General features: G+C 37.0%; 1 protein-coding gene across 1 annotated transcript in view; it reads right to left on the reverse strand.

Annotated features, from left to right (window-relative positions):
- The window catches only part of PCCA (propionyl-CoA carboxylase subunit alpha), a 292,639-nt gene that overhangs the window by 186,935 nt on the left and 92,933 nt on the right, over window positions 1-12,771 (reverse strand). Inside the window, exons 9-10 of the mRNA XM_074156847.1 lie at window positions 10,443-10,521; window positions 1,714-1,816 (exon numbers count right to left, since the gene is read on the reverse strand). Coding sequence (XP_074012948.1) covers window positions 1,714-1,816; window positions 10,443-10,521 — 182 coding nt within the window. The remainder of the gene's footprint in view (window positions 1-1,713; window positions 1,817-10,442; window positions 10,522-12,771) is intronic.

Consider the following 12,771-nt stretch of genomic DNA (forward strand, 5'->3'; position numbering starts at 1 on the left):
TACCAATGCTTTGGAGCTATATGAGAATGGTAAAAAGAGTTCTATTTAAAAGTTACTGCTAAATTAATAAATATTTGGCATCTGGTCTCCAATTGTTTGTATATTTAGCAGTTTGAAAATTAACCAAGGCCAACGTCCTAAAGCTGATTATGAACATGAAGTTAAAGTGATATGCTATGATATTGTTAAAAGGTACCATCAAAGTGCTGGTCTAAGGAAAACAACATTCATTGTACACTTATTATAAATAAAACTATAAATTATTAATGACAAAAGCTATTTTGTTTAATCTAGGTGAAATTATTCAACTGTTCTTAAATACAGTACTGCCTAATTTTTTTCAGGTAATCTTTTTTAAACCTAAAAATGTAAAATCTAGTCCCAACTCATGAAAGTATGGAGGAATCAATCTCATCCAACTTTAGTCATCAAAGAGTCTATAAGAAGCTGCTGAAGCTCCCAAATCTGCAAGCACCAAAAGGACTAGATCATTAAGATGTACCAATTTGCATACAAAAAAGAAAGAAACAAAGACACAGGCAGCCAAAAGTTATTAGCAACGGCAAGAGAATATAGGAAGATGCTCTAAAAATCTGACCTCTTTTGTAACCTAAGATCAACACTAAAACTAAATGTTCACTATATACCTTACCGTAACCCTTCAAATAATAATAGGTTGGTGTTTAGATTTCATTTTTACAGACTGTTTCTTCATTTCACATATGCAATAAGTTAGCCTGTGCACAGACAAGTTTTATATGGAAATCTAAAATAAACAAAAACATAGGAAGTATCAGGTTTGAGTGGGCACATATCTGGCGGAGTAAAAAAATGTTAAATATTTCTCTTACAAATCATTCCGCACTATCAAATTTATTGTTGTTGGTTCGTTCAGCTATTGAGCTACTGTCAAAATATTTCAAGCTCTCACTGTAAAATAAAACATGCCACAACTTAGAAAGAGTTTGCATTTGGACAAAAATTAATTAAATTTCTGTTGAGGAAACTGACATACGCCATATAGATTTCTTGTCAGGAAAGATTATTTCAAGGCTATTGACAAACCCAATTTAGTTAATTTAGTTGCCTACATAAGATCAAACATATCACAAATTTTAAAATCATAACTTTGTTAAAGAGTCTGTCTGAAACAAACAAGTCCTGTTTTGCATTAGCACATCTGGCTTAATAAAAGATATAAATGGTCATAATACAGAAGTTAAGGAGAATGCACCTGATTTTAAACCACAAACTACCCTAAATAGGACACAAATCCTCCTGAGTTCCCAAGAAGCATTAGATACTTCAGAACAGAATCCAAAATTCTGACAAAACCACCTAGAGCTTGCAAGACAAATATTAAGCACAGCAGTGCTGGAATTCCTACATCCTTTCCGCACTCAAGCACTGCAATCAGGATCCAGAGTTCAAGCTCCAGTCCTCAGGACAGATGCCTACCACCTTTTCTTTTTTTTTTTTCCCCCCCAACGAATTGAGCATGGTTCATTGTCTTCCTGCTAAAGAAAGGCTAGAGAATAAAAACAGGAAGGCTGTATTATGCATGATAGCCATGTAGTTTGAGCAATGGCCCAAGACGCAGGAAAACACAAGACTCTAGGCCTTTTTTAGTGGTGTGTTTGAAACGTTTTGAACTTTGATTAGTGTAGGAGTTCAACTCTTATTAACTAAATAAATAATGATAATAATACAAACCTGGATTTCTATGTGACGAGGATTATCAATGAACTTCTCTATCAGTAAGCGATCATCACCAAAACTTGAAGCAGCTTCTTGAGATGAAAACCTAAAGCCTTCCCTTAAATAATGAAAACAAAAAGAATAATCTGTAGATTAAAAGTTGTCAAGTTCTAAAGTACACAAGGAACATGTATTCATTTCAGTCATCTGGCAGTTTTCATCAATCAACACACATGTTCAAAAACCAAGTTTTACCATTTGCATTTGATTCTTTCAAAGTATCACGTTTTTCTTTTTTTTCTTACAAAGACAAAAAATTACATTCTAAAGCACAAAGAATTCCAGCGTTTCATAAATTAATTTTCTTTGTTGGCATTTTCTTCTGCAAAAGTAATAAAGCAATCAAGTTTTAAAAACCATGAATTACAAAGTACTCGTTATACGGAAGTAAAGGTGATGCTCACCATGATTAAGGAACACAGCCCTCAACACTCAAGAATAGCAGAGGTTAGTTGCACATGAATTAGATGAAAGAACTGCAGATATAATATTGCAGACCTTGTAAATTCAGTCACAGCCTAAAGATGCAGAACTTCACTATACAGAGCATACCAGCTGTACTACTAGTTTTCCATGCATTAAAGTATAACTGTTATACCGCACGCTCCATGTATTTCCCTCTGTTTCTTTTATGTATGTAATTACTCAAACAAGTAAAGATTGTAACATACTGTATTCATTGGTTTTATTTTTCATGGCAGAAAGATTACTCCTATGGGGCATAACAGCTAACAAACAACTTCATGCACAGCTTTCTCAGGGTGAAATGTACCATAATGCAGGGACCCAAAGGCTCCACAGAAGTTTTCTACAGGCTTTGTAGTCCCATTTATGTCAATAGATATGGAAAGTTTGGGGTAAATTTCTGTGAAATACAGCAGCCCTGACATTTGTGCCCCCATTAAGAACTATGGCACAATTGAGTTGAAGTTTCCATGTTTTCCATCTCTTGATTATAGTTCAATTCCACAAACAAAACCTGGACAATAGAAATATGAGATAGGTAAATCTACAGTACAAAGATGCATATGTTTAAAAGTATTTCTTCGCTTTCTTTCCAGATTGTGGAATAATATATACTATAATTTTGAGAGATTATATTCAACGTACAGTCTTTCCTAAATTAATATTTAACTTGATATTGAATTACTTAATAAAGAGAAAAAAGGGACATCAAAATTTGTGATTCTGTATGCAACCTGATCTGTCCAAAAAAAACTAAAGTGAGGTAACAAACATACACAGTGTTTGAGTTTACTGAAACAGATTTAGAGCTATCTTAACTCCTATATCAAAGGCTCTGTTTCCTTTTGTAAACATTCTATCAGACAGTTTTATGCACAATTGACTATTTTTCCTTCATTGAAGTATGTGCTAATTAGAAATCTAAACTGCAATACTTGTTAAAAAAAAAAGTCAGGTGCCCAATTATCTAATCCATACATCTGTAAATCTTTTTTAAATTATATATAACAGGAATGACTATCTCAGTCAGGTATTCTGACCTTGTTTGTATCTTACAGATGTGTGTAGTTGCATTTGCTTAGCAATAAAAATTACCAATAAACACACTTCACCTTGCTTAAAGAGAGATTGTCCTCACCAAATGAAGATGAATCCAAGACTCTTTACGAATATTTAGAATTTTTTTTTTAAAAAAATAGCTGTTTAGGCTAGAAGAGAATTTGCATTTGAAGCATTACCCTTTCACCAAGCAGCAGCCCTACAGAGCCTCACTGCAAGGAAGATGGTCCCCACACAGCACAGCTCCACTGATACGTGCAACCAAGTCCAAAACTTTCCTGCCCACGCTATCCCCAGAAGAGAAGTGCAGAGGAACATGGGACAGGGAAACCTGAGCTCAGTGTCCCTGCCTGGGCCCAGGAACAATTTACCACACAAGCAACACGCTGTCTGCAGCCTAATTAAGCCTTGATGTTTGACAAGACACAATCATTCAGGCTGATGTGCCTCATCCTATACCAGTAACAGAAGAACATGGAATCAAGGATCTGTTGAGAAATCAACCCATACAAGTCAGTGAGACTGCTCTGTCATCTTTGAAAGGCTTTGGAGGTCAAGAGAGACTTCTGATAACTGGAAAACAAAAACATTGTACCCATCTTTGAGAAAAGTATGAAAGAATGAGGAGCGCTACAAATTGGTTAATCTCACTTTAATTCTGGGGAAGAGTCATGGAGCGAGATATCCTGAAAGCTATTTCTAGACACATGAGAAAATGACTGAGAACAGACTGAATTTACCAATAGTATCACACTTGACCAATCTATTTGTCTTTTATAACTACACCTATGAATTACAGGAGAACGTAGATATCTCCCTCAAATTTAGCAATCCCTTTATAGTCTCCCACAGCATCACTGTTTCCAAGGTAGAATGTTACAGTCTACACAGGTGCACAACTAGATGGGTGAAAAGTTGGCTAGATTGTTGGACTTAAAAGTTAGCAGCTCATCCTCTACCCGGAATTCGATACAAAGGAATCTCCTCATGAACGTATTATTCCAGAACCAGTTTAATCTCTTTATCATTGACATGAAATGCACCACTACCAGTCTGTAGACCACGCTAAAACAGGGTCATCAATATACTCAAGTGCAAGGCTGCATTTCAGAGAGTCCTAGACAGTCTGGAGGAACGAGCTCACAAGCATCTTCTGAGTTTCCACATGAACAAATGCAGAGTCCTCTACCTAGAGCAGCCTAACCCCCCCTGTTCCCTACAACAGTACAGTGGGTGGAACTGACTGGCTACTTAAGATGCCTTGGAGGTCCTGGTAGGTAACAGGCTACAATGCAAGTGCACAGTGCACCCTTACAGTGATGAAGGCTAAATGAATAGTGGGCTGTATCAACCACAGCACCACCAGCAAACCAACAGCAGCAATTATTCTCCTTTACTCAGCACCTGTTAGACCACATTTGAAATACTGCATCCAGTTTTGGACACTCCTAGTACTGTATTGTTACGCTCAAGTAAGACGGTCAGGGTGCACCAGAACTGGCACAGTCAACCAGGCTTGTTGAACCTGGAAGACAGCAAGGTTTTAGTGGACATCCAATAGCAGCCTTCCAGTACTTAAAGACAATTTTACCAAGACAATGGAGCCCAGCTCTTTCTTGCAGTGTACAGCAAAAAAATGAGACAGCGGTCATACAATGAAGTGGGGAGTTTCCAACTGGATGCAAGGAAAACAACGACTGGAAAGAACTGAGAAACGGGGCAGGCTGTTTAGAGAGGTTGTAGAATCTCAATGCAAGATCCAAGTGGGAAGAGCTCTAAGCAACGAGCTTCAAATTCAGTGCTGATCCTATTCCAAGGACAAAGCTGGATGAGAGGATGTCCCTAGGTCCCTTCAAACATGAAGGGTTCCGTAAGAGGAAGAACAGGATGTCTCCAAAGGCTCCCCTCCCTACATTTATTCACCCTGAAGTATAAGTTGTACAAAAGCATTTACTGATCTTGCCACAAGCTTTTAGTGGTTGTCTGAAGTGCGATAGCTGATGCCAACTTTCTACCTCCAGCTCTAAAATCAGCGTTGCTGCTTTAATTAAAACAACCACTTTCTTTGGAGGCAGCCAGACACTAATAAAAAAATGGCAGTCATTATGTAATATTTCAGTTTGCAGTATCAGGAAATAGTAGAAGAAAATAGTCTGTTCTTGTCAAGGCCAGAATTAGAAAGGCCATCTAGTTAAAAACAGATGCTTGTTAACCATTAGTACAATAGAATCTCCCTACAACCATGACTGGTAGGTTAAGTAACCAAAAGATACACAAAAGTTCTTTGATTTTACACACAAAGACAATATCCATTGCGTCAGCTTGACTTCAATTTAAAAAAAAAAATAAAATGATCTAGTCACAGCATTTTACATGTCTACACATGTAGCTGGCATGGAAATCTGTGTTTTAAAAAAAAAAAAAAAACACAGTTTGTAGGAAACACTGTTCTTCACTCATCCAGTTGACTCCTTCTCCTTACCTTGGCATAAGCACCAAGAAAAAAATTTAAGCAACGGGACAATTTATATTTTCCTGTTATTATAAGTTAAAGGACAAAATTAGCACAAAGCCTCCACATTTCTCAAAAAGGACTTGTTAGAAGATAATTCAGTTATAATTTCCAACTTCGACGTTCTGTTTGCAGCTGAAACTACTAACTAGAGAAACTTATTTTTAGCTGCAAATCCATGGAGCTTAAAACAAGGGCCAGTAGTTTTGGTATGATGACCTCTGATACTGAACCAACAAGTCAGTAAGCACCTTTGTGTGCAAAGATCTATTACAATCTCTGCCTGAAAATTTAAATGTGTTCTTTGGAGAGGATAAGGTCCTCGAATTCTTTTTCAGAGCTGCCAGCAGAAGCCTTAAAGCCTAAAGAAGTAGTTATAGGTAAAGTTGTTATAGAATCACAGAATGGTTACAGTTGGAAGGGACCTTAAAGATCATTGAGTTCCAACCCCCCTGCCATGGGCAGGGACACCTCCCACTAGACCAGGTTGCTCAAAGCCCCATCCAGCCTGGCCTTGAACACTTCCAGGGATGGGACATCCACAGCTTCCCTGGGCAACCTCCAGTGTCTCATCACCCTCATAGCAAAGAATTTCTAATATCTAATCTAAATCTCCCCTTTCAATTTAAAACCATTACCCCTTGTCCTATCACTACATTCCCTAATAAAGAGTCCCTCCTCATGAAAAAAATCTTACTTAAAAGCAAGAGAGCCTTATGTTTCTCCACAATCAAAGAGGGAATGATACAGAAAATTTCTAGATATTCAAACACCTATCCTAGTCATGTTTTGTTGTACTTCATAGTGAACTTCATGTTGCTTATATTTGGAAAGCACTTTCAGATCAGGCTCTCTGGGATGCAAGGAGAGGCTCTTCACATATAAGACCAGAGCTGTGATGATCAGCTACGCTAATGTCCCAGTTTGAAGTAAAACAGAACCAATTTTCTGTTCTGTAATTTTACATGTTAGCTAGGCCTCTTCTAACTCTCTGAAATTAACGGCATATTGTGGAGAAAACGGCTCATTCTCAGAATGATAAGACCAATGTTTTTGCTCCATGCCAAGGAATGGTATGCAGAGAGGCATTTACTTATTGCTATAACAACCAAGGTCAGCCAATTTCGCTATTTGCCCCATTAGAGGGTCGGAAACGGAAAAGTGTAGAAGGGTCACATCTGTGGGGAGGAGCAGACAGGAGAGGTGACCCAAACCTGACCAACTGGGGTATTCCATCCCATCTGCCCCATGCTCAGTATAAAAGCTGAGGGAAAGGGTCAACTCTCTTTCTTCAATGGCTGACGTCCAAAGAGGACTCTGTCTGTTCATCTGCCTTTGATCCTGATCCATGTGTTCCTGACTCCAGAGCTGGAACCCAGCTCCTATCTGTCGCTCAGTCCAGCCTGGGACTTCCCCAGTGCCTGCTGGTGATGTGATTGTCATCTTGGGAGCTTGATATGTTTTTGTATATATTGTATCTATTTCATTATTTTCTTCTTTTTGATTCTAGTATTAATTCTTCATTAATGTAGTTTAGTTCATTCTAAACTTCTAAATCTCCTTATCTCTTCCTCTCCTCTCTTTTGAGGGGTTGGGGAGGAAGGGGCATCTGTCAGTCTGGTTTTGGTAAATTTGGCTGAAAACACAACAACTAAGACAATTACTTTTAGATACGTAAAGCAGCAGAACTTTCTCAGGCTATGAAGAACCTACAAACCTGAATTCAATGTAAACTGCTCTTCAGAAATTTGCACTTCATTGTACTTATAATTTCAAGTGGGTATCTATTATGTGAGGAAAGCACATCCTAAATTCAACTTATCCAAACCAAGACAACTGACCAGGCATTACATTAGAGTGAAGATGGGGTTACTTTAATTTCAGATGAGGATTTAGTGGCTTAAACTGTACACAAAATTCCATACCAACATTTTTAAAAAAAAAAGCAACAGAAGTGAGAGTTAGGAGGGATTAATAGCTGAAGAAATACAACAGCAGCGCTACTCAGATAAAGAGGCAAGGGGCAATATAGCCGCTGTCCACAGTCACATGTACACGAAGAGCTATTTCAAGAAAAAAAAATAATTCTAAGTGGTGAAACTATTCTAGCTGCAAGTTATTAACTAGCTGAAAGTTACAGAAATCTTAGCTGTAGCTGGAATAGTATCATAATATTTAGAGAATCTAACAAAAATTTCATCCCTGGGGATAGTTAAGAGATGTGAAGAATGAAGCACCAGTGAGTTACCACAGTGAACAATTCTGTAACAGTAGCGGTTAAGTCATCCACATAGGTCTTTTCCATTTCCAATGGCTATTTCCATGTCACACCACACAATACATTTAAGCTTTCTTTCAATGTTATGCATAGCCAGTTGAGACAAGGAAAATTCTCAACTATCCTGAAAATCCAGAAGTATGTTTTTAACAAAATTAGTTTATATAAGGCTTTTTTTTCCAAATTGCATTTGGAATTAATCCCACGTGACAAAGCCAAAGCAAGTTTACAAATGAAAATATTATCAATGATTCTGCACACTCATCTTCCATCTATGAACCCTGAAATACAAGAGGCCATTCAGATACTGGGTTCTCAGAGTCTGCCAACAGATGAAAATTAGTCAATTTTTAGGATTACATGGATTTGGATGTAGCAAGACAATACATGAGGTCAACAACTTTTCATGAGATGTTAAAACCATCAGACACATTGTTTTGTCAGTAATGAGTCACCTTCAAAACACTCAGTCTGATGTTCTTCAGACACATAAAAAGGAACAATCTTAGTTCAATAACACAATGCAAAATGCGCAACAAATCCTTTACAACCTCACAGGTATTTCTTCAAGACAGACTATAAGAGAAACCCAAATGCTTTATTTCATCTGTAACTGCAAAGGAAATCTGTTTCTATCTTCAGTTCTTTATCTCATTTTTATCTTCCAGCAACAAGTACTTTGTGAATTTTATTTTGCCTTCATTGCTTCTTACCTGTAGATGTTAAAATACACATTTCTCCTTGATATAGGATCAGTAACTAGTGTCGATCTGTGACTCAGTCTAGGTGTTCTTTAGCACTTTTTAGATATTACTCTACGAAATTATACTTTAAAGACAAGGCCTGCATAACTACCAAAAAGGACTATTAGAAGAGCACCACTGGCAAATAAGGAATTGAATGGTATTTCAAAGGCTTTCCACAAACAAGGCAACCACCTCAAACTAGTATCAGCGGGTCAAATAATATCACTAAATTAATTTTGCATGCAAATGTACAAAAATAGTATCTCTGGCTGGCTTCTGCTGATACAAACCAGCTCTATCAGGTGACTTTCTAAACAATAACTACAACTTTTCTCCAAAACAAATTAGCAATCATTATTTTAGATCCAGCTTTTGATTTTTAAACAGTTACTTTAATCAAGCTCCTTTGCTCCTTTCTGAGCAAAACAAGAAATGAATGCCTTCCTTTCAAGTCCAGCAGATGCAATTTCTGCCTGAACGAGATCAAGGCATCAATTTTGGATTCTAAAGCAGTGGGAACAAAGCATCCTTGTAAGAAAGCAGGTTATTCTAGATCTTCATTCTAATGCACAAAACCTTATTTTCCTATTTAGATTTTAATATATATGGGCTAGAGGTAGCATGGTACAAAAAAAAAAAAAAACACAAAACACACCACCTCATGTTTTCTTTAAATCTAAAATTTAACTGCTAGCCATTCGTTGCTCTTTTTTCCAGTGTTTAGGTTTTGACAAACAAAAATGTAACAGCGAACACAAAAATATGAGAGGGAAATCTTGCAGGTGACTAAATTAAATTAATGAAAGTTCGAGTTGTACTTTGAGCTCATTTCAGCATGTGCTGCTCTCTCCATGTGGAAAGGAAAACATTTAAAAGGTTACCTAACTTTTGACCAAAAAGGCTTTTTGTTACAGGTCTAAAAAATCCCAAAACACATTTTTCTGTAACATCCGTGGCACATGGGGTGGAAACCAGGCTCCTCACTGCCAGAATATCAACAGAGAATGGATTGTAAAATTTATCAAATCAGTAACAAAGCATCTTGAAGTGTTCAGGATTCAGACAAGAGACATGAAAATGTCTGTGTTTAAACAAACATTGTTTCAAACAGGCAAAAGCACAATAGTTTGCTCAGAAATATTTTAGACACAGAAGTATGTAATTTATTAGAGCACATTCTGGAAACACCGTATGTGTTTCCACACATAAATATTCAGTCTCATCAACTTTAACAGAACTAATGCCACACATTAATGTTTGAGAATCAGGGCCAATAAGTATTCTACCTAGCACACAGACAATTAATACATCAGCATTCTGAAAGGCATACAGCAAATGTTATTTACAGTCTACATTTACTATCATTGGACTAAAGGCAGTTCTAATGTTTTTTTACTCAAATTAATGGACCGTGTTTTTGTAAAGTTTATGCAAAAATTAATTTTAAATTGACACGTACAAACTCCCAAAGTATACCGCTCGCTATATAAAAGGGAGAAAACCAAATAATATCCAATTTCTCTGTTTAACATTTCATATCTGCTCAACTGTCAGCTCACAGTGGCTTAATGGGACTTTAGTAACTGCAGCATTCATCAAGGCAAGTTTTTGGACAGCATCTCACCTGGTCTCTTCATCATCCCAAGCGATTCTCATGCCTTTCCCACCACCACCTGCTGAGGCCTTGATCATGACAGGGTAGCCTAACAGCGGGGAACAATTAGACAGAAGTTCAAACTTTGTTCAGTTGGTCAGAGGAACATGACAACTGACCACATGTCCAATAATGCGAATAGACAATAACTTCGTTTATTAAAACACTTTGTTTGGAAGGAGAGGAGAGGTTTTTCTTTTCAAGACTTAGCTGTCAGTGCAGTGATTTCTGAAGCCAAGAAAGGTTGCCTTCTCCATTTCATTTACACCAAAGAAAAAAAAAAAAAGCACTGAATGAATTATTCCCAAGTAACAAAGTGATTTATGAATAAAGGCATTTGACCTTTTTAAGCTCACATTTCTTTAGAAACTAAATTTTGTTCCTTTGTTACTGCTGAAATAAGCTATAGCTCTGATAAAATTATTAAAAAGATTACTAGCAAAATAAGCAGGAAATCTTCAAAAAGTATTAGACAAGAGATTCAGTAAGCAAACCTGTATCTTAACAACACTTCTGGTGCAGTACATTTTAAGTAACAGAGCACCTCAAAAGAGCTGTGCTGCTCAGATATTATGTAATACTATATCACAGAAAACAGATTAATACACTTTTTTTTTTAACAATAAAAAAGGATTTTCCCCAAACTGACAAGTAGCAAGAAAAAACAAGCAGCCTAAATCTGACAGCATTGTGCATAACTGGTAATATTTTACTCTCGGAACAAGATACCTTAATACGGGTATGAATCAGGACCTCAGTTTTCAGAAAGCTAGAAGAGTACAGTAACAAAGTATGCAGTTTAAAAGCAGATTTAGTAATGATTGTCTTGTAGTATAGTATTTTAATTCAAAGCAACTTCTTAAAACAATTTCTTATTCATATCAGTGAACTTCACCTTCCTCCCACATGAATGTGCAGAAATTTGAGAATTAAGGGTCTGATTATAAAGTTTTTGACATTTCTAGGACAGTAGAAAATTCTTCTAGCCTTTGGTCTCCAGCATGTTTAATGAAAAGCAGAAGATTAAGCCAAATATCAGACCAGCTGAGATAGTCTGGCAAGACAAGTCCATCAGTCCTTGCAAATTGAAGATACATTCCATAAAAGGCTTTGATTTAGGGACAGAAAGGGACATTTGAATATGGTTCCCAATAGAAATGGCCAAGTCTGCTATCATATGTGTAACTAATGTTTACAGTTTCTTTCTGGAATGTAGATCTACTGTTGTTCTGCCAAGTGACAGTGATACAGTACACCCACCTCCTTCCTAAAGTAATTTGACTGAAAGGAGGTTTAGGAGAAGATAATTAAAACCAGCAAGATCTGGAAAACCTTTTGCTTAAAAAGACTGGAGTGGACACAAAAAGAAGAGGCATGATAGGAGCATAAGAAACAGGGTAGCATTGACTGGAAGGTAGGAAAGCAGCAACAGTACAAGAGAACATTAAGCTAACAAAGAATCAGCAAAATTCAGTAAAATAGTTTCCAACGTAACACGTTATTACACTGTGGAACTCCATGCTACAGAGCACTCAATGTGGCTGAAAGCTGCAGAAAGGCAATAGGTAAGCATATGTAGAGCACAAATCAAGTTCCTCTAGGCAAGGATGACCAAAAGGCTATAAATCTTCGTGCTTTAGAGTCTACAGTAAACTCGTTACTAGGTATAAGGGTAAGACGAAACAGAGCCATGCAAATAAGCTTGCTAGAGCATCTCTTACGTTTTCCTATGACTGATGCTGCCCACAGAGGAGTATGGGATAAGACACAGAGTAACAATGGGTTTGATCCAGAACTATACTAAATATTTTCAAGGCCTCTACAATCCCAGAGACAAAAGGGCATGCACAAAATAACCCTAGATTGCCTGTAGTGAAGTTCAATTCATTTTCACGAAATGCAGTATATGAAATATCTACGTAAGTACAATTTATCTATGCTGTAGCTGCTTTTCCAGATCCCTGGCAACTGCCAGTCTCCCAGACGAGTCACTGGCTATCTTGAAATAAAGGAAAAACCACATGATTTTCATGCAAGAAATGAGATATAACTGGGTAACACTAGTGAACTTACACCTCTGGCAACACTATCACCAGCTGGAGACTCTCTCCAACTCAAGAGGCTGCAAGTCTGAAATTCTGAAATAAGCATTGTTTTAAGCCCTATTATGGCCAACTCAACTATGGCAATTTCCATCACCTAATCTATTTTATTCAGTATTATACATGCTTGAAAAAAATCATCATCAATTATGCTAACAATTTCAGTCTAACAATATGAGTCTCTTGAATGGCTTGCT

Source organism: Numenius arquata, chromosome 1 (assembly GCF_964106895.1).
Source record: "Numenius arquata chromosome 1, bNumArq3.hap1.1, whole genome shotgun sequence".
NCBI classification, from domain to species: Eukaryota; Metazoa; Chordata; class Aves; order Charadriiformes; family Scolopacidae; genus Numenius; species Numenius arquata.